Source organism: Nycticebus coucang, chromosome 6 (assembly GCF_027406575.1).
Source record: "Nycticebus coucang isolate mNycCou1 chromosome 6, mNycCou1.pri, whole genome shotgun sequence".
In the NCBI taxonomy this organism is placed as follows: Eukaryota; Metazoa; Chordata; class Mammalia; order Primates; family Lorisidae; genus Nycticebus; species Nycticebus coucang.
Genome location: NC_069785.1, coordinates 134,387,149 through 134,408,550, shown reverse-complemented (window position 1 = coordinate 134,408,550; position 21,402 = coordinate 134,387,149). Strand labels below are relative to the sequence as shown.

Below are 21,402 nucleotides of genomic sequence, written 5' to 3'. Positions count from 1 at the left end.
CCTGGGAAACCTCTCAGAGAGACCTGCTGGGTGCTGGAAGACCCACTTCGCGGGCTGGGGTTTGCTCTAGGTGGGCTGTGAACTGATCGCCATCTGCTGTGCCAGCCTAGGTGGAGCAGGTGTCACTCCTTGGGTCCCGGGGGTCCACGTAGCCAGAGGGAGGGTGATTTTCATTAGTCATGATATCATCTCAATTTGCTCAGTAAGGATGGCTGGTCAGGGCAAGGAAGAAGGGAGAGTTGGGAAGGAGGTAGGGACAAAATGTACCTCAGGCCAGCCACCAGAGAGCGGTGATGCCAAACTCCAAAGCAGGAATGGGGATATTTCTCACCTGGTTTTATATCTTGGGACTGCCTAGAACGGGGTTCAAACCACTCTCCCACAGAGGTCAAGCCCGGCATTGACAACGGGGTCTGTGGGGGTGGCACAAGCTCCCACAAGCCACAGCCAGTAGGTGCCAGCAGGGGGATGGGCCTGGCTCTACTCCCAGGCACTGTGTCCCATCATTTTCACAGGTGGGCTGTTTGCAGCCCTGGGGGTTGGTGCCTGTGTCACGCTAATTGCTTCCATGACCTACAGTGAGGACACTATCCAGATGAAGAAATCCTAACTCTTTAGATTACAAGCCTGACACTGCTTCTGTCTCTTTTCTTCTCAAGGAGACTGTCCACCCCGAGTTCCACCATCCAGCGCCTGCTGCTTGGAGACCATGTGTTCATTCTATTCATTCCACTCACCTCGGGTGGTTTCCTAAAAAGCCCCTGTCCGGAGCTGTTTCCAGGCACAGATTGAGTCAACTCCATTGTCTGTCTGTTCCACTGTCACAGAATCTTTCTGTAGGAGGGAATGTGTGTATTTTCCTGGGATGTGAACTTAACTTTCCCTTCCCCACACGCTGCCCTCACCCTGGAGGTTATCACTGTTTCCCCTCCACACCCCTGTGATCAGGAATAGCTCTGTCTCTGTGCCAGGCCTCTCTGGAACCTCACATGGTCTTGTTTGACTCAATAGGGGAATTCTTCCATCCCAGCCTGTGCTCTTTTTCCACGGAGCTACAGGATCACGGTGTGGGGGCAGGGTGGGGAGAGGGACCAGGTCTACCAGGGAAGGAGGGAGAAGATCTCACTCTCCACACACAAGTACCATCAGAGAACAGTTCCCCAAACACGCAGGGCTCTGGACATGTCTCTGCAGTTCATAATCAAACTACTGTCCAAATACCCAAGGAAGACAAACAGGACAAAAGAAACATACAGGGGCGGCGCCTATGGCTCAAAGGAGTAGGGCACCAGCCCTATATGCCGAAGGTGGTGGGTTCAAACCAAGCCCCAGCCAAAAACTGCAAACAAACACACACACACACAAAACATATAGATACAGACTAGAAAAAAAAGTAAAATCTATGAAAATCTGTTTGAAACATGCGACTTGTGAAAATTGGGCAACAGGTATATTTTTTTAAGCCAGGGGAAGGGCTGAGAGGAGCAGCATTTATTAATTCAGCAGACCTGTGACTGGCGGGGGTGGTGTGGGAAGGTGCTTTGCTGGTTGGGAGGAAGCAGGGTCCTGAGGTACATGAGAGCCGGGGAGGGAGGTCACATTCCCAGGGGGTGAGGTCGCCTGGTCTGGCTGCCTAGACTGGGCTGACTGAGGGAAAGCGTGTCTCTGCTCAGGCCTTTTCAGGTATCTGCAAGGACTTTACTGTGACCCTTCAATTGCTTCCCGGGGCAGGTGCTGGCTGAGGAGCACCCTTTTAAAACTGGAAGACTGCCACCATCCTACCCCATAGTTGGGAAAAACTTTAAGTTCAAGGTCACCTAGGTCAACCTCCAGTAAGGAATTCGCATCTGCCCCTAATCCTATGAGAACAGACAGGCTTCTGTGGGGGTTGGGGGTGGGGGCCTTGCTGCACCCCCACCCAGCTCTGCATACCTGCCCTTGCTGAGTGATTCCTCCCCGGGGACAGGTGACAGGTGGTGGCTCAGATCTGAAAGATGGTCTGCCCCAACTATAAATAGCACACGTGAGTGACAGCCGGCAGTGTGGTGGGTGTCTAGGACACGCCGTCTCACCATCTTCATCCTGTTCTGTGGATTTTTTTTTTTTTTAAAGTTGTTTTTATTTATTTTAGGTGTGCAAGTGGCCTTTACTGTTTTTTTTTTGGTAGAGACAGAGTCTCACTGTACCGCCCTCGGGTAGAGTGCCGTGGCGTCACACGGCTCACAGCAACCCTCTAACTCTTGAGCTTACCCGATTCTCCTGCCTCAGCCTCCCGAGCAGCTGGGACTACAGGCGCCCGCCACAACGCCCGGCTATTTTGTTGTTGTTGTTGCAGTTTGGCCGGGGCTGGGTTTGAACCCGCCACCCTCGGCATATGGGGCCGGCGCCCCACTCACTGAGCCACAGGCGCCACCCTGTTCTGTGGATTTTATCATACCCTTCTACACAGGAGGAAACCGAGGCCGGGAGTTGATTCCGTGAGCACCTTGCAGGTGGCTCAGCAAGGGAAGGGAGGGCACATGGCAGAGAGGTCGGCCCCAAAGCCTGTGCCCTGCCTTTCCCAGCCCGCGCACGCTCCACCTGGAGCTGAGATGCTGGGCCCAACACTTCTCTAGCCAAGTAATAAAGTCACTGGCTTAGGCACATGTGGAAAAGGCCAAAATGAACTTCACCAGTTGGGCTCTGAAATAGCTCCTTCAGCATTTCAAAATCATTCCCATTCCCATTTCCTTGGCTACCCCCAGCAGCCCGGGCATTTCCTTTCCTCTGGGGGCCAAACCATCTGCTTTCTCTTACCTCTCTGCTCAGGGCAGTGTGGACTGGAGGGAGAAAACGTTTCCTTGAGGTCTGGGCGGTGGGCAAGAGAACGATGTGTTCCGTCCTCTGATTCAGAGGATCATTCTGTGACCCTCATATTCCTCCCTGGAGCCATCTATTTCTGAATGCTGCTTGGCTTTGCAGGAAGCTTGAGCAAAGGGGACAGAGGCCAAAAGTGATGGGGATACTCAGTATGGAGCCAGGACTGGAAAAGCAGGATGGACGGGGACCGAGCCCAGGAAATCCCCTGTGCTCAGATTTTCCCCACAAGCTGAATCTCTGAGAGGGGACAGAAATGTTTCTGCATCACCAGAGACAAGGGTTTTCACTAGCACTTGGGGGAACGTGAGCCAGAGCTGAAAGTACAATTGTATTTTGTTCTGTTTCAAAAGCTTTTGAAAAATAGTTTTCTTCGTTGGGTATTTAAACAAAAGCCTTTGATTTAGTTTTAAAAACATTTTGTAAGCTGGGTTGAGGGTGGACAAAGACGACCTGGGCTTCCACCTGCGCCGGGCGGTTCCTCCCGGGAGGCAGCGGCAGGGGGCGCTCTCGCACGAGCTGCCCACCGGCCGGCGTGGGTGGGGGACGGCGGGGCAGCTGGGCCTCCCCGGGCCGGGCCCGCGCGGGCGATGCTGAACACCTGGGTCCGCACGAGTGGAAACGGCAGTGGGGGCACCACTGTGAAGGCGGCTTCTCCCCCACCCAGCTGAGGCAATGGTACGATTGTCAGGTGTTCGCAACACGCTGCGCCTCGCCGTGCCTGCGAGAGGCTGGGGGCTCTTTATTTAAAATCCCACAAGGCGAGACCCCGGCTCTACTAAAAAGAGAAAAGCTAGCAACTCCATCCAATGTCCACCAGCTTCGCTAGCGCTTGGTGTGAACATGGCTGAAGAACTGGAAGAGCAGCTCAAAGGGGTTAACATTTTTAACCTTGGAGGAGGGAAGCTTTAGAGTGGTGAAGATTTCCAGACACCTTAGATGGAGTGAAGCCAAGCTCTGGAAAAGGTGACCGAGCGCCACCGGGGTCTTTCTACCCATGAGCAGAGCACGGGGCTCTCCAGAGAGCGACCTGGCCCCCGGTGCCCTGGGCCTCTCCCAGCCTGCTGCAGCCCAGAAATCTGCCGAGGACTCTTGTGATTCCAGCCCCCAACACTCCCAGGCCACGGAAAGGAGGCCTGCTCCACACATGCGCTGAGTTCATGTTCAGGTCTCACACTGGGGGGCTTTTTTTGAGAGAGAGAGAGAGACTCTCACGTGGTCGCCCTGGGTAGAGTGTGTCTATATAGCTCACAGCGACCTCAAACTCTTGAGCTCAAGCGACCCTCTTGCCTCAGCTTCCCAAGCAGCTGGGAATACAGGTGCCATCCACCACGCAGCCACATCAGCCTCCCAGAGTGCTAGGATTACAGGCCAAGCCACCGCCTGAGTCTTCTCAACACTGATAACACACAGCTACTGAAGATTTTTTCAATCTGGAAAGGTAAGAGTATTTGTTATTACACACTCCTGTTACCCTACATTCACCTGGCCCAGACCAGTCTGAACTCTTCCACCTGACCTCCCAGATGCTTTCCATTCTCCTTGGGATCAGTGAACCTCTTCTTGTTTGTGTGCCAGTCACTCTTGGGACTGCACTGTAGAGAGCTCCTGGCAGGCAAGGACCAAACCTCGGTGTCTATACTGAACAGGTTATACAACTTATTTACCCACTGGGACAAGGTTCAAGTTTCAAGGCTCAGGAAATTGGTGCCAAGTGCCGTGTAGCTAGCAGCTGCTTCCCATGGAGACGGGCTTGCTGGGCAAAGCTGAGCTGCCCATTTCCTTTGCTCTTCGCTTCACTCACCCCTGCGCCCCACTCCCGACCTACACTTTCCAGAGGGAGAGGAACTGGAAAACTGGAAAAAGAGCTGGGAAAAACGAATGCCTGTGGGTGGAAGGTCCTGGGGGAGAGAGACTCAGCAAACTGGGGGAATTCCTGGCACTACCCATGCCTGTAAACAGAGGCCAGGGGCTAGCCAGGACAGTGGCTGTCACTGACCCTGAGAGGCGTATCAGGAGGGTAATGGCAGGCTCTACTGGGTCCCGTCATCTCCACTCCACACAAAGGGGCTTCGGCCTGCTTCAAGGGTGCAGGCTCTGGGCCCCACAGTCCGCCAGGGTCAGGCAGCAGTCTTGTGAGTGGGTAGGACTAATGGCTATAGGGTACCCAATGTGCCCCCTTACTGAACTGAGAAGGCCCGGTTCAGGGCTTTCCCTCCTCTGCACTGATAAGCTGTATGACAGTCTATGAGCCTGTGTATATATATTTGCATGTTTAGGGCACTTACAGTGTGCAGGGTCACGGTAGAACTCTGCTCCCAAGCCAGTTTCTTTCTCTTAGGACCATGTTTGACGTCTGGATCCATGTAGTGGACTGGAATTCTCATGGGTGTCACACATACACGCTCAGGGGTACTGGGATGCTGTGGAACCCTGGTTCTGGAGAGAAATTACATATAAATGCGCTGGGCCATGTTGGGTATGAATGGCTGAACCGGTGCTTCGTCTTCCTGTGCAAATGCACGTTGCCTCCTGTTTAAATCTCATCCCCTTCCCCAGCGCTCCAGGGAAGCTATGCATATCTCCTCACCTGTTAGGAAGTTCTTAGGGAGGGGAGGTGGTCTTAGAAAAGCCACTTCATGCTTAGCAGATGGAAGAGGAGGCTGTCTGTGAAGGAAATCCTTGTGTGTTCATTCTGAGTCCCCCTGTAGCAAGGGATGTGTCTGGATATTGGACAGGCAGAGGTCTTTTAAATGGCATTTTGAACTCCTGCAGAAGCCACCATTTTTGATATAATGAGCTCTGCTCTTTAAAAAAAAGAGAGAAAGCCTACAACCACGGCTAGCATCTGCCTCGCCTTCAGAGCATCTTGGCCTGTGTTGTAAGAACAGGCTTCCTCTGAGTTAGCCCAGGGAACAACATGAGTGGAAACACCTCCTCCATGCTCAGTTTCTCTGCTGTTTCACGTTTTAATCTCTCTGCTTGTTCTGTTTTGGCTTCTTCCCACATAGACCTCAAAACAAAATCCCCCTGGGTCTGGAGGCTGCCTCCCTGTGGGTGGGAACACTCTCCCTCATGTGGCCAGCACTCCCTCTCCTGCTGCTCCTCTGATTTTTCTCCTTCGGCCCTGCTACCACCCAGCATACTTAGGTATCTTGTTTACTGTTGGCCACCCCCCCACTCCCCCCCCCCGCCTGGTCTCCCACCTACAACGGAACCTGCAGGAGGGCAGGTCTCTGTTCTGCTCAGGGCTGTGCATGCAGTACCTGTGTGGCCGCCAGTCAGAAGTTTGATGAAGGTGATGAGAGCAGGCCGCAGAAAACAGGACAACCCCCACTGATCTGGTTTAGTAGAAACTAAGCTGTTATAAAAATCTAACAATAACTAAGTAACCAGCTAAACAACTTAATTTGCATGACTCTTCCCAGGGAAGGGAAATCTCTCCTCAGATTGACTCTGAAACTCAACTCTTAAACCTGGCTCAGAATGTCACTTGATTCTTTATTTTTTGTTTGAGACAGAGTCTCAAGCTGGCACCCTGGGTAGAGTGCTGTGCCGTCAGAGCTCACAGCAACCTCAAACTCTTGGGCTCAAGATCCTCTTGCCTCTGATTTTTTTACTTTTAGTAGAGATAGGGTCTTGCTTTTGCTCAGAATGGTCTTGAACTCGTGACCTCAAGCAATCCACTGGCCTCGACCTCCCAGAGTGTTGGGATTACAGGCGTGAGCCACTGCACCTGGCCTGATTCTTGCTGTTTCCTCCTGACAGAGTTCCCACTCAGCACAAGGGGAGGCTGCCTAAGCATGAGGACGTCACATATGTCTCCCTCCATTGCTCAGACAGGACCTGGACTGTGCCATCATGGGCCTACCTCTCAGCCCCGCTGTCCCCAGTACACACCCCTCCTCCTTGCCCCATTCCCATTCCCTTCTGCTGGACTCTAGCCTGAAGCCCTGATGTAATTCCTAAGAGATCTCAGTTACATCTATCTGTATGCATGATTTACTTTTTTGGGGGGGGGGGGCAGAGACTCATTTTGTACCCCTCGGTAGAGTGCCATGGCATCACAGATCACAGCAACCTCCAACTCTCTTGGGTTTAAGTGATTCTCTTGCCTCAGCCTCCAAAGTAGCTGCCACATGTGCATGCCACAACGCCCGGCTCTTTTTTTCTGGTTGTTGCAGTTGTCATCATTCAGCAGGCCCAGGACGGGTTCGAACCCACCAGCCCCAGTGCCCTAACCACTGAGCACAGGCGCTGAGCCTTTATTTACTTATTTGAGACAGTCTCACTCTGTCACACTGGGCAGTGTCGTGGTGTCATCATAGCTCACAGAAACGTCAGTTACTGGGGCTCAGATCTTCAGTACTCCTGCCTCAGCCTCCTGAATAGCTGGGACTACAGGTGTTCTGTTTTTAGTAGAGATGGAGTTGATCTTGAACTCCTGAGCTCAGGCAGTCCACTGCCTCAGCCTCCCAGAGTGCTGGATTACGGGTGTGAGCCGCTGCGTGAGGCTGTATGCACACTTTACTCTTCTTAATCTTTCTGGAGAGCTCTCATCATGTTTCTCTGCCTGAAAAGGCATGCTGGTTCTTCATGTCCTACCAAATACGGTTCTCATTTTTCAGGCCTTCCTGATCTGGTTCCTCTAGTTACACATTTTCTTCTGTCTTTCCCCTTCAGAGATCCTGTAACGCTTGGCAAATTCAACTCACTGCCTCACCACTCAAACTCTTAGGCTTGGTGCTGCTTCCTGGAGCAGTCTCCGCCTCCCTCATTGCTCTCTGGACAAACGTGTACCATCTTTCTTCTCAAGCTCAGGTGTTGCCTCCTCCACACTGCCTTCCCTCAGACAGAGGGACCTTCCAGCTAAGTCTCTCCCTCCTCCGAATTTTAATTCTTCTTTTTTTTTTTTTTGTAGAGACAGAGTCTCACTTTATGGCCCTCGGGTAGAGTGCCGTGGCCTCACACAGCTCACAGCAACCTCCAACTCCTGGGCTTAAGCGATTCTCTTGCCTCGGCCTCCTGAGTAGCTGGGACTACAGGTGCCCGCCACAACGCCCGGCTATCTTTTGGTTGCAGTTCAGCTGGGGCTGGGTTTGAACCCGTCGCCCTCGGTATATGGGGCCGGCGCCTTACCGACTGACCCACAGGCGCCGCCCCCCAAATTTTAATTCTAAAGCAGGCTTTTTGGTGTTTCTCTCACGGCAATCAAGTTATTTCTCTATCAATTTTATTTCTGTAGTTCTTTACTTCACAGCCCATAAGCTCAAGATCAAAGATTACATTCATTCAACCCACTCTGGATCTGGGGAACCCTTGGTATAAGCGACACATATGGACACTGTCCTGGTGGAATTTAATCTAATGGATCTCAGTCCAGCTGTTTGTAAAGAGTCAATTGCTATGGTAATAGAAGTACAGGGTATTGTGTAAACACAGGCCCAACTTAGTTGGGAGGCTATGGGAAAGATTTCTTGAGGAGTTAAACACAGGCCCGACTTATTTGGGAGGCTATGGGAAAGATTTCTTGAGGAGTGATGGATAGTTTTGATAGTTTAGGAAACCAGGTGAAGGGGAAAAAAATGGTATGAGCCAGTGTTCCAGGGAACAGGCTGGGGGAAATTCTGGCCAGGCTAATTGCAGTTGTTCTGAGGATTAAAGTTAGTAGTTGTTCAGAAATCCTACAGGCTTTCATTTCAGAACTTCATATAAAAATGATTTAAGACTCTGTTTGCTGAGAGTGGAGGCCAGTCATCAGGCTATACGATGAAAGAATTCCAGGTATTCTGTCTTAAAGTCCCTATCAGTACCTCCAAACAATGTGGCAAAGTAACTTTTGGCCATTTCTTGGTAACATTCAATAATTCATTCAACAGTTTTTGAGTTCTCCTTGCCAGGTGCTACATGGAATACAGAGAAACGAGACATACTCCCTGACCTCAAGACAGGTGAGGGAGACACACCAGTGTCTTGCAGTAACACACTTATCAAATGGTTACGAACGTACACCAGGCACTATTCTAAGCGTTTTACACACTTAATTTCAATCTCAATCTCACAACTAATTTATGGAACCAGACAGTGCTAGAGCTATTCTGCTATGAGAATCAACAGTAGGGACCTCTAACCTCAACCCGGAGGCAGGCAGAAGTGGGAGTGGGGAGTGAGGGGCAGGTTCTGAGATCGGCGAAGCCTGAGCTGTTCCAAGAGTCCAGGAAAAAAGGGGGATCCAAAAGACCACGGAAGATTTTAAGTCGGGCCTGATCACAAAGGGGCTCCGACAGCAGCAAGGTGAAGGGTGGGCGGGTGGGAGGGGGGACCTGACTGAAGTGAGGGGACAGCAGTGGGGAGGCTGCCTGCGTTATGAGGCCAGAACCACCAAAGGCTAGAATTAAACTAGTAGTAGCAGTGGGGATGAAGAAAATAATGAAAAATGCTGTTGACGGGAATGGGAAAGATAGCCCAGTGCTGGTATTAACTACATACAGACGCAGAGGCAGAAATCAACCAGTCCAGTTCTTTAGGAAAAAGGTCATGAGCAATTCTTTTCACATTGTAAGAAAAAGTTACGATGACTCTCATTTAAGAGAATTTGATGCTGGTATAATGGACATGGAAATGGCCATCTAGGCTTGGTGTCCATAGCACAGAGGTTATGGCACGAGCCACATACACCGAGGGTGGCAGGTTCAAACCTGGCCCAGGCTTGCTGAACAATGATGACAACTACAACAGAAAAGTGGCTGGGCGTTGTGGTGGGCGCCTGTAGTCCCAGCTACTTGGGAGGCTGAAGCAAGAGAATTGCTTAAGCCAGAGAGTTGGAGGTTGCTATGAGCTGTGATGCCACAGCACTCTACCAAGGGTGACAAAGACTCTGTCTCCAAAAAAAAAAAAAAATCCGCTCATCTACATAACCTGTGTGTTAAGCATTACCCTTGCAAGGGCTTCACAAAACCCCTCTGCCCAAAGGCAACTGTGTGCTACAACTGGGGACAGGGCAGTTCTGGCCTCTCCCCCAGCCCTGCTGGTGGCCCAGGGACTGCACGGTAGAGCTAACGTCTCTACAGCGGGGAGGCAGGGCACTCACTGTGTATGTGGCTCATACGTGTTCTTGCCTTTCCAGCTAATCTGACCAGGTTTCTCAAAGTGCTTGCATTATATAAAATGTGAAACACAACAGAAAAGAATTTTTACTAACTTTATAAGCAGACCGATTTGCATTCCATAAACCATTCTGTTCCTGGACAGACATTATCATATACACAGGTACCACTATTTGCACTGTCGTTGCTTGAACTATCAAAGATGGCATTTTTGCCTCAGCCCCTGATTTAAAATGGACCATATGATTTTTACTCGATATGATCTTGTTATATTCTAAAATATCTTTCCTAGCAGAAGGTCTCCAGGCAACAAGAATCATCACAGGCAATTCATTCAAGACCAGCCCAGCCCTTTAGGGGTGTGTGGGGTACTAAGCCTAACTTTTCAGGTTCTCTGGTAAATCTGACACTCACTCACCACATGACTTCTAGACAAAGGCTGCCAGAAAAGTCACCCTGAAAAAATCAGGCAGGAGTAGAAAGAAGGGTGTGGGATATGTGTGCAAGTTTACAAAATGATTCTAATGCCAGTTCTGGTCTTACCTGTAAGAGTGGGTATAAGAATTTTAGTATTTTTGGCAGGAAAATTTATAAATCAATGGGTATTTAAGAAAACAACAATAAAACAGCTTTCCCTTTGTCCACAAGGTATTCCAACCCTAGTTATACGTCTGGACAATATAGCAAGACCCTGTCTCTACAAAAAATTTAAAAATTAGCTTGGCATGGTGGCACATGCTTATAGTTCTAGCTACTCTGGAGCTGGAAGCGAGATCGTGTGAGCACAGGAGTTTAAGGCTGCCCGGAGCTAAAGTCACGCCACTTCACTTCAGCCCAGATGACACAGTAGGACCCTCCAAAAAACAAAAACAAAAATTCAACTATGTTTGCTGAAGAAGACCTTCTTCCTAGATTGTACGTGCCCTTAGGTTTTTATTTTGTATAAAAGCTTACTCATGAAATTACATTCAACTTTGGGATTTGATGTTTGCAAGCAAGTTTTTCCCCTTTACGCTCTTGATATATTTATAGCTTTTATTTTTTTATTATTATTTTTTTTTTATTTTGTCCAGGGCTAGGTTTGAACCCGCCACCTCCGGCATATAGGACTGGCGCCCTACTCCTTGAGCCACAGGCGCCGCCCTATTTATAGCTTTTAATTTTGTTAACTTTCTCACGTAAGTACTTAGAATGTTTTTTTTTTTGGCTAGAGTTTCACACTGTTGCCCTGGGTAGACTGACATGGCATCATGGCTCACAGTAACCTCAAACTCTTAGGCTCAGGGGATCCTCTTACCTCAGCCTCCTGAATAGTTGGGACTACAGGTGCCTGCCACAACATCCAGCTAATTTTTCTATTTTTAGTAGAGATGGGGGTCTTACTCTTGCTCAGGCTGGTCTCAAACTCCTGAGCTCAGGCTATCCACCTGCCTCGTCCTCCCAGTGTTCTAGACTAGGATTACAGGCACGAGCCACCATGCCCTGCAAACATTCTCGTTCAGAAGAGTAAAAGCCCAAAACATTGATTTCAACTCTTATTAGTTGAGAAGATACACATCTTTGGTTATTGCTTCTAGTATGATTCTCAGAAAGGAATCTTTCTGGAACATAATTTATATGCAAAGATGTAAACTGTAGGATGTAATTATTTTAAATGCTACATTCTGCCCTTATATACTGGTACATCGTCTTGTGGCCATGGTTACCAAGGAAACCAATGCAGTTGATGAACTTGAATAATCTAGTAACTGGGCACCGCCTGTGGCTCAAAGGAGTAGGGCGCCAGCCCCATATACTGGAGGTGGTAGGTTCAAACCTGACCCCGGCCAAAAACTGCAAAAAAAAAAAAAAAAAAAAAAAGAATAGTAACTGCTGTTAAAAATGCTCAACACATGAGCTTAGAATAAAATAGTTTTCCTTGCTTCTTACTGTCATTCTAAAGACCAGTATGGTATTAGGCCCAGTAGCATGTGCCTATAGTCCAAGCTACTTGGAAGGATAGCTTGAGCCCAGGTTGAGACCAGCCTGGGCAATAGAGAGGCGGCGAGGGGGAGAGGGGAAAAAAAGAACCGGGAGGGAGGAGGAGAAGAAAGAAAAGCGAAGAAATGACCAGTACCGTAATGCAAAGTCAGAAAGCCCTTCCTTCCTTTAGCTCCATTACCTATGTAATGAGCTATTTCCCACCGGGTATGTACCCATTTTTTACCCCCTGGTTGTAAGATACCATTGAAATGGCACCAATAGGTCTCTAGTCAGTAAAGTGACTTCAGAAAGAATCAGAGCAACTTCTAAAAGATGCAGCCCACCAATCAGGACAGAGCTTCACAGAGAACCTGGTTCAGCAGCTCTAGGATTTGATGACTGACTTAAAACTAGTTTCCTTTATGCTCTCCTTTCCATCTGGGGCATGGTGTTTGTGGAATCTTTGCACTTTTAGCTTTTTTCTTTACCAAGAAGCTGACAGGTGTTGTCTAATGTAAAAACTCTACATACTCAATGGATAATTGCTTAAGTAATGGATTAGTCCAATGACTTTTCTCATCTACTTGACCTCTACCAACACCACGATTCTTCCTTCCAGCCAATAAGAAGTAACAACAGCAGGAAGTTTTATTCCATAAAGCATTAAGGTATTTTAATGAGAAAACAAAACAAATCTTAGTCTCATGTTTCCATCAAAGACACTCAAAACTAGCTTCTCCCTGCCCACCCTTCCAACTGCAACTTTATTTGTGACCATGTAATAAAGGTCAGTTTAAAGATTTTTTTAAAGTTTAAACCTTTTTTAAAAAGATTAAACAATCAAGCTAGCAAAAAGGTACTCAATACATACTTTCCTTATATCAAACAGGCTAATATTTCAGTACAACGTAACTATACAGAATATATACAATACACATATGTTCACAAAGCAAACACTATAGGCTCAGAACAGATTTGAGAAAACATGATATTCACATTGATTACAGTAACTCTAAAAATGATTGTAACGTTGAAACGGCACTTAGTTTACAAAAAAGTCACAAAAATATATATATATAGTCACCAAGAACTATGGTTCCTGTAAAATACTAATAGCCAGATACTAGTATATAAAATGTGAAGTTCTGACATTGTGTACATTTTAAGGAAATAAAATCCAAAATTGTTTTTGTTATTGTCGAAAGTCAAACATGCCAAGTAACTTAACTATAGCCACTGTCACCAAGTGAAGCCATACTTGAGTTAAGATGATGACTGGAAACACGGCTGGTGAACTGGGGACTGGCACGGTCAAGAGCTGTACTGTTCTGAGAGGGGCAGAGACGTAAGGACACCACCTACACAGCTGAGTGCACATTTTCTCTCCAGCATTACCCTCCCTTGAGGGCTTCACAAAATGCCAGTGCCTAAGAAGAATCATCATACCATAACCAGCAGGGTAAAAAATTCCTTGCCGCTGGGCTATAGGCAAATATTAAAGTATGCATCAGCCAAACAAAGTAATCAGTCCCCCCTCTGGAAGACCGCGGTGCAGTTTCCTCCTAGGCTGCTGCGCTAGAAAGTGCTGCAGTGTTTAAATGGAGCCAGATCTATGTTAGCCCTGCAAAATTCCGAGCTATAGTAGCAGCAAATATGAAATTACAGAAACAAAAATGCAGTTTTAAAAATTCACTTCTGTTACATCAAAACATTTTCCTTTCAAATATGTCTCCTTTAACCAGACATCAATTTCTTTTATCAGTGAATTCTGGTGACTTTCTCATGCTGCTCTGGAAAAAGACACTTCCTAATCCTGGAAAAGTTTAAATTTACTCTTACAAATGGAAATACAGGAATTTTTCAAAGTAAAAAAAAAAAGTCTGTTCTAAAAGTATCTTTCACAAATATATATATTTAAATATTAAAATAGGCTACCTAGGATTTTTATAAAATGGCTTTTGAAAAGATAGTACAAGCGTAAAGAAGCCATCGACTATCTTCCAAATTACACGCGAGGTGCCACGAAGGTGCCCTATAAAAAGGCAGGCACTCTCCATCTGATGCAGCAACAGAATTAAATGTATTATCGAGAACTTGGGTCAAAACCAAAGTTTACTCTATCAGGGACTGTTGCTCTTTTAAAAAATACCTTGAAATATAAGTATGTATTAGAAGCCATCACTCTGTATAAGGAAGAAAATGAATAGCATTCACGATCTTACTCCTTCCAAATACCTGATGTCATTCACTTCAGGTACCTGAAAAGACGAGAATCAGTGCAACTTTCACAACTTTATGGACTACTCTCAGTATGAGAGACTTTACACAGCATCTGCCAACTTGAAAATTTAACTGGTAACCAAAATAAAAGGAAATCTAGAGCACACACACACAACCTAATTATAGAAAAGGCTTTCTTTAGAAAGCAGGTGTTTCTAAGAACTGTATGAAAGTGAACACAGCTTGAAGTGAACACAGCTTCCACTAATACCAAGGGAAACGTGTATTAAGAGGAGATGACAGGCTGCTCTGAAAGCAGGAAGTTACCCTTCCTCAGCAGGTGATGTACTTTGGTAACCTGAACATTCATCTACAGCAGTGGCTCTCAACCCACAGGAACTGCATTAAAGGGCCATGGCATTAGGAAGGCTGAGAACTGATCTAAAATATGATTTTTAACTTGTTTAACTGAATTATAAAAATCTGGATATAGGTTAGACTGGCATATTGGAAAACAAAGGACAACTGAATACAAGTCATAACACTAGCTCCTTGAACCAATGAGCAACAATTTTATCAATAAATCTATCAAAAGGGCTGGGCACAGTGGTTCACACCTATAATCCTAGCACTCTGGGAGGCTGAGGTGGGTGGATTGCCTGAGCTCAGGAGTTGGACACCAGCCTAAGCCAGAGCAAGACCTTGTCTCTTAAAAATAGCCATGTTTTGTGGCGGGCACCTGTAGTCCCAGGTACTTGGGAGGCTGAGGCAAGAGAACTGAATAAGCCCAAGAATTTGAGGTTGCTGTGAGCTGTGACGCCACAGCACTCAACTGAAGGTGACAAAGTGAGACTGTCTCAAGAACCAAAAAATAGGTGGTGCCTGTGGCTCAGTGGGTAGGGTGCTACCCAGGTTCAAACCCAGCCCTGGCCAAACTGCAATAACAACAAAAAAATAGCCAGGCGTTGTGGCAGGCACCTGTAGTCCCAGTTACTCAGGAGGCTGAGGCAAGGGAATCGCCGAAACCCAGGAGTTAGAGCTTGCTGTGAGCTGTGTGATGCCAGGGCACTCTACTGTGGGTAATAAAGTGAACTCTGTACCAAAAAAATAAATAAATAAAAAAGAAATACCCAGGACTTTAAGCTTAATTGGCAAAATTAGTCATTTTACAAGAGAAAGGAAATAAAGAATTTAAGTTTATGAACCAGGCACTTTAAAATTTATAAACAAAACTTTAAAAGTTTTCTTTAATCCATAGTTGGGACTTTTAAGATCTCTGTAAATTATGTGCATAGGAACCTTGGTTACTAGCTGGAACTGGCCCGGGTCCTAGCAAAAGGGGCTTTCTTAACTAGAAGTTGCTTAAATACTTTCAAGGAAGTCTCATTTTTCAGAAACTGCCAAACCAAGATTCCAATAATATCACCTGAAATCTCTGCAGTGACTATTTTTAAAAATATTGAAGTGTTTTTTTTTAATCTACCATAAAAATATAATCATTATGATATAGTGGAAATATCCATCTCCATTTATATAAAGCAATATATATATATATATCACCACGAATAGTTCCACCAGTTAAAAAATCTCTCAACATATCTATAATCTAAGGTGGAATATCCACAGAGTTGAGTGTTCCTTAGTTGAATCTGGGGAATGGTTTAATTTCACTTCGTTGTTTAATCTGAACCATTAATTGCTTTCAACTACTTTGTTTTCTAATGACTTTCCAAATAGAAATACCCAACGTCACCCACATGCAAAAATGAGTTAGGAGGCTGGGTGCAGTGCTATGTACCTACAGTCCCAGATATTTGAGAGGGTGAAGTGGGAGGAGCTTGAGGCCAGCCTGGGCAACATAGTGAGACCACGTTTCTTAAAAAAAAAAGGGGGGGGGGGAAGAAAGAAAACAATGCAACGGGTATAGGCAAAATAAAGGAACAAGTTAATTTAAACTTTCATAATTTCAGCTGAAAGCCTGTAGGAGTATGTTTAGCACAATACAACCTCATCATTCCCCCAATTTTGTTCCTGTTTCCAAAAACCAAATCTAGTTCTTAAGCATTCTTCTCTCAATAACTTTCTAAATATATTATAAATAAAGCATCTTATGTCAATAACTCACAGTGAAAACCACATATACTATCTTTGCCGGCTTTGGGTCAGTTTCTTCCAAATGTGAACTTTATTAGTCTTTTCCCCCAGCTAATGTTAATATCTAGAGATTATTCTCATGCACTTGGATGTATATTTCAGTTATAACTTCATATTTTGCAGATTGAGTGAAACATTAAGTACCAAATGAAAGTTTGTAATTCTTGAACTCCTTTCAGCTGAAGTAAAACTTTGGGACTGTTCACTCATCAGGTAGTCACAGTAATTCTCTCTGTGTGATACTCTAATGCAGAACTGCCATTACATCTTTAGGGACCACAGAACTAAGAAGGGACTGAAACATGATCTGAAAATCTTCAAAAGAGAGGGCACCAAACTACATGACTAGCCTCTATTTAGATTAAGAGAATAAAAGCAGAAGACATGATTAATACAGATTCCAAAGGCTCCGAGAGAACCATCTGTAGACCGGGAGAGTCTGGTTCAGGGTTAGACACTGAGTTACTAATTAAGTACACTGATGTGCTAAGCAGTGCCTTCCACTTGGTAAAATACTTTAACAAAATCGAAGCACTTTTTGTTTGTTTAGAATGCCATAGGGCCTGTGTCATCACATGGTACCTACTTACTATATGCCAGATGGCTGCTGAAATGTAAGAAACACTGAATAAGGCTATTTAAACATTTTAGTACATTTTGTCTGAGATTGAGAACTTTAAAAAAACTGGCAACGCAACTGCGTTAACTAGAAATTCAAATTAAGAAAAATCCATTTACGTTTACTTTAAGAAAACTTAAAATGCAAAAATATGATGATATTAATCCCTTTGTTTCTGAATTAGTAGTAGAATCATTGACATGTTAGATGTAAAAAAAATACTCTTTAAAAATGAAAAGAATGACCACAGGAGCTATAATACCCAGGGTCATGAGTGAATAATTACTTCTAAAGTATATCACACTTATTTGGTAACAAATTGAAAACAGAAGTTTTTTGTATAAAATTCTTGATTTTAAAAAAGGCCATTTATCCTGCATTCTAAAATTTAAGCCCTTTAAATATGAGAAAGTTACCCTCTTGGGCCTTAAGAAAGATAGCTATGCTTAATAATCTAAACTGGAATATTTTATGTTTACGTATACTGTTAACTTCTAATGGATGGGACAATATAACCATCTTTCATCTTTTTGCAATTCTGCCGTATGTTCTGGTAAAATACATCTAAGCTTCCTTCTCTTACATGAATTTTAAATAAATCTAAAACATTACTATATATATAATTATCCCTTGCAGCTTTATTTGCTAAAACAGACCCATAAACTAAATGTCCTTAAACCAAGTATCAAGAAAAATGTAGAGCCTCAGTGAAGCAGAAAAAAGGCCTTAGTTTCTATCATTCTGTTTTAAACACCGGTTACCTACCTACATTAATAACATTTGGGAAGTAGACATTATGTATTTTCACAGTATATTCAAATTTTCCATAGAACTTGGAAGTTTGTGCAATTTGTAATCAGCAATCCATTTGGAAAAGAAAACCCAGTGATGGGTGCTCATTCTGAGAACACAGAATACTTCTGAGCTGCCAACTGCGCAGGGCTCTCGTAATGTGGAGTTCAAGACGGGGGATGTGCTAAAAACACTTCCAACCAATACACCTATAAACAATTCTTACACATTCATTTCTATTTCTTTCCTTTTTTTTCTTATATCCTGCTCTTTAAAAAGGAAAAAAAAACAAACAAAAAACTCTTGAAACTAAGGGGAACAATGATTCCTGGTCATAATTTTACCTACTCTTTGTTTTGCCAATGTAGGATTTTAAAACGAATTTTGAAATTTACCTATTGGTAAGCATAGTAATTTTTTTTTTTAAGAGACAGAATCTCAGTCTGTTGCCCTTGGTAGAGTGCTGTGACGTCACAGCTCACAGCAACCTCCAGCTCTTGAGCTTAGGTAATTCTCTTGCCTCCGTCTCCTGAGTAGCTGGAACCACAGGTGCCCAACACAACGCCCAGCTATTTTTTTGTTGTGGTTTGGTAGGGGCCAGGTTTGAACCTGCTTTCCTTGGTATATGGGGCCAGCACCCTACTCACTGAGCCACAGGCACCGCCCAGCATAATAGTTTTTGAAGTCTGTATTAATACATAACATTAAAAGAAGAATTCCTGACCTTTCCAGTTGAGACACACCAGTACTGTAAAAAAGTATCACGTGTCTGTTGCAGAAAATAATTCAACCCTATCAGTTGATGGTGGAAGCCCATGATAATCTGTACTTGCTGTTTCTGGAAAGTAACAAACCTGTGTTTGGGAGCAAACGGGTAAAAAACAGGTTCACAAATGAAATAAAGAGTTAGAAATAAGTTAAGGACAGCAGAATATGGACAGAGGCAGAAAGACCCTTAACCTAGAAATGTCCTACTGAGTTTACTTTCCCTTTCCTTACATTTATGAGGGGAAAAAAGAAATTACAAAATTAGCCAATTTTTAAAAAGGAAACAATCACTTTAATTTAAAAAATATATTAAGATCTAGCACCCAAACAAAATTCAGACTTTACGTTTTACTAAAGAACCTTATTCTGTTTCTCTTTTCTAATCCAATCAAGTTTTCATAATTATTACACTTTGCGTATTTCCATTAAAAAAAAGTTTCTCACAAGTTCATTATTCATGGACTCATGAATATTTAAGATCAAGGTCAGAGATGTTTTAATGGCACCAGATGAAAAGTATACCCAAGTCTGAAGGTGTAAACCACAAAGTTTCATATTTTTAGCAGCAGAAAAGGTGATAATTTAAAGTTTTTTGTTTTTCATTAGTCTTAGCAATTTTATTTCCCAAACAGATTTATGAATTATAGATGATCATTTCATAGCCTCTTCTAATCTTTTACATTATTGCTTACATTGTGTAAAAACTATAATAACTGCTTTTAATAAACTTAGCAGTGTCTAAAAATATTTTGGAACAAGTACAACATATCACTGTCATATGGGATTTTGTAAACAATCTTACTTGGGTTAAGAATGTAGCCTCAACAGAGAATTCTTTATTTTATCCAAAACAGCACAATAAAAACATCCCCAACAATACATAAACCTATATATAAAATATAGACTCTCCAGTATTTTTCCTTTATATGGTAGCACACCAGCATTTGCAAGAAAACATATTGGTGATGGGGCAAGGGGAAACGGATTTGTACAATGACATAGTCAGGCATTAACATTCAAAGACCAGGTAAACGCCAATTTTAGCCAGAAAAGCAGTATTAAGAGTTTCTGTGAGGCTGGGGTTTACATACTCCATTCTCCGTTCCTGGTCGTTTCATCCAGCCTGACTGTTCTCAATCATGCTTCTTGGCCTTTGGAGTGGTACTAGGAAGGTACGGAGAAGCCATACCAAACTTTCACCATGAAAAATCTTAACAGATATGACAAAACTTTAAAGAGTAGCTGTATTTCAGAAGTATCTGTCCTAGAAATTTTTAAGAAAGCTTACCATAAATATTTCCAAAAACAGGTTCAACAAAATATTGTGTAACATCCTGTGTATAGTAGTAAATATCTACTCAGGCCATTTGCCAAATTCTGTTTTTTCTGTTTCTTGAGTACCCATTCATCTCAGGAAGGTCAATAATCTGATTTCTTCTCTATCTAATGGTCCATTGTTAGCCTACTTTTAACAATGGAAGAAAAAAACTGGTATATGTTCAACTGGTTCTCTTTAAGTCTCATAGTTTCTATTATATTTCACCATTCTGTTACTGTGTACTTACAAGAAGTAATCTCTCAGTTATGAAAAATAAAACTTCAGTTTCAGGGCTTAGAAAGCAAAAGGGAAATTCTTTCCTAAACCCTTTTTTTCTTTAAAAATTTAAACGTACAAGACCAAGCACAGGCACTTTCCAAAAACGAAAAATGAAGCCAAACCACAAAATTACTCGATAGTTAGAGAAGACAGCTCTGACTTTGGGGGGTCATCTCTGGTCGCCTCAGCACAAGCACTGGTCTTTGGCTGCTCTGGTACTTCTTCCTCTTTCTCTGTTAGCCCACCGAGAGACCCCAAGGGAAAAGTGCTTTCACAATTCTGGGTCGAGGAGACCTGTGAAATTACAGGCATTTGAACAGAGGAGCTGCTTTCAAAACCGTGTTCTCCAAGATCATACTGAACAAGGGTCTCTTCTTGCTCCTGGTTTAAGTAGTCCGGTACTAGGAAATCACTAGATAAGAGGCAAAGGATGAAATGTGGAGTTAATTTTCAAATCAGTGATGAATAAGCTACAATAAAAAGATATGATTTGAAAAACAAGATTGGGACTTTTCACTAATTCTTTAATTTAGATTAAAACTGAAGAACTTTCAACTTATAAACTTTACTAAATATGAACAAAAGTCATCCATTAAAACCAAAGTATATCTAACTCTCCCTACCACCAGTATATCAGATTATCACTTTCACTATAATTCTGTTCTATGTAGAGGAGTTTATATATACAAAACAAATAAGGAATGTTCACTTAAGCAAAGATCATCTGAGTAACTAACATGCTTAACTTTTCTTGGTTATGCACTAAGTTAAGAGGTTTATAAACCTAGCTTTGTATTACTAACTGGATACAAGTTAGTTAAGAAACTAAGTCCTTGGTGCCTCACACCTGTAATCCTAGCACTCTGGGAGGCCAAGGTGGGTGGACTGCCTGAGCTCACGGATTTGAGACTAGCCTGAGTTGGAGCGAAACCTTGTCTCTAAAAATAGCTGGGTGTTGTGGTGGGCGCCTGTAGTCCCAGCTAATTGGAAGACCAAGGCAAGAGAACTGCTGGGCCCAAAAGCCTGAGTTTGCTGTGAGTTGTGATGCCCTGGCAGTCAGTCTATTAAGGGGGGACAAAATGAGACACTGCCTCACAAAAAGAAAAGAGAAAGGAAACTAAGTCCTTAGGCAGAAATGATCATTTACAAGACCTTCTAGCACATAAAGTTGAGAAATGTAAAAAAAAATTTATGTGTATACTGCTATTAGATTTGATATATGAAAATAGTGATAAATTACCTTTGAATAAGAATTTAGAAATGTATGCCTGAGGTTGTTTTTGGGTTAATCCTCAAAAAGTACTTAATTATTGATCTCCACAGGGAAA

At 44.0% G+C, this 21,402-nt stretch overlaps 1 protein-coding gene across 6 annotated transcripts in view; it reads right to left on the bottom strand.

Annotated features, from left to right (window-relative positions):
• Positions 1 to 4,056: 4,056 nt before the first annotated feature.
• The window catches only part of ZBTB44 (zinc finger and BTB domain containing 44), a 66,249-nt gene continuing 48,903 nt past the window's right edge, over positions 4,057 to 21,402 (bottom strand). For 5 of the 6 annotated variants that reach the window (XM_053593861.1, XM_053593860.1, XM_053593864.1 and 2 more), the window contains one exon: positions 12,571 to 20,486. In XM_053593861.1, the coding sequence (XP_053449836.1) occupies positions 20,204 to 20,486 (283 nt within the window). In that variant the 3' untranslated portion in view covers positions 12,571 to 20,203. Of the gene's footprint in view, positions 4,290 to 5,144; positions 5,296 to 12,570; positions 20,487 to 21,402 lie in introns of those variants that run through there. The other variant, XR_008380614.1, reaches the window with a different exon arrangement.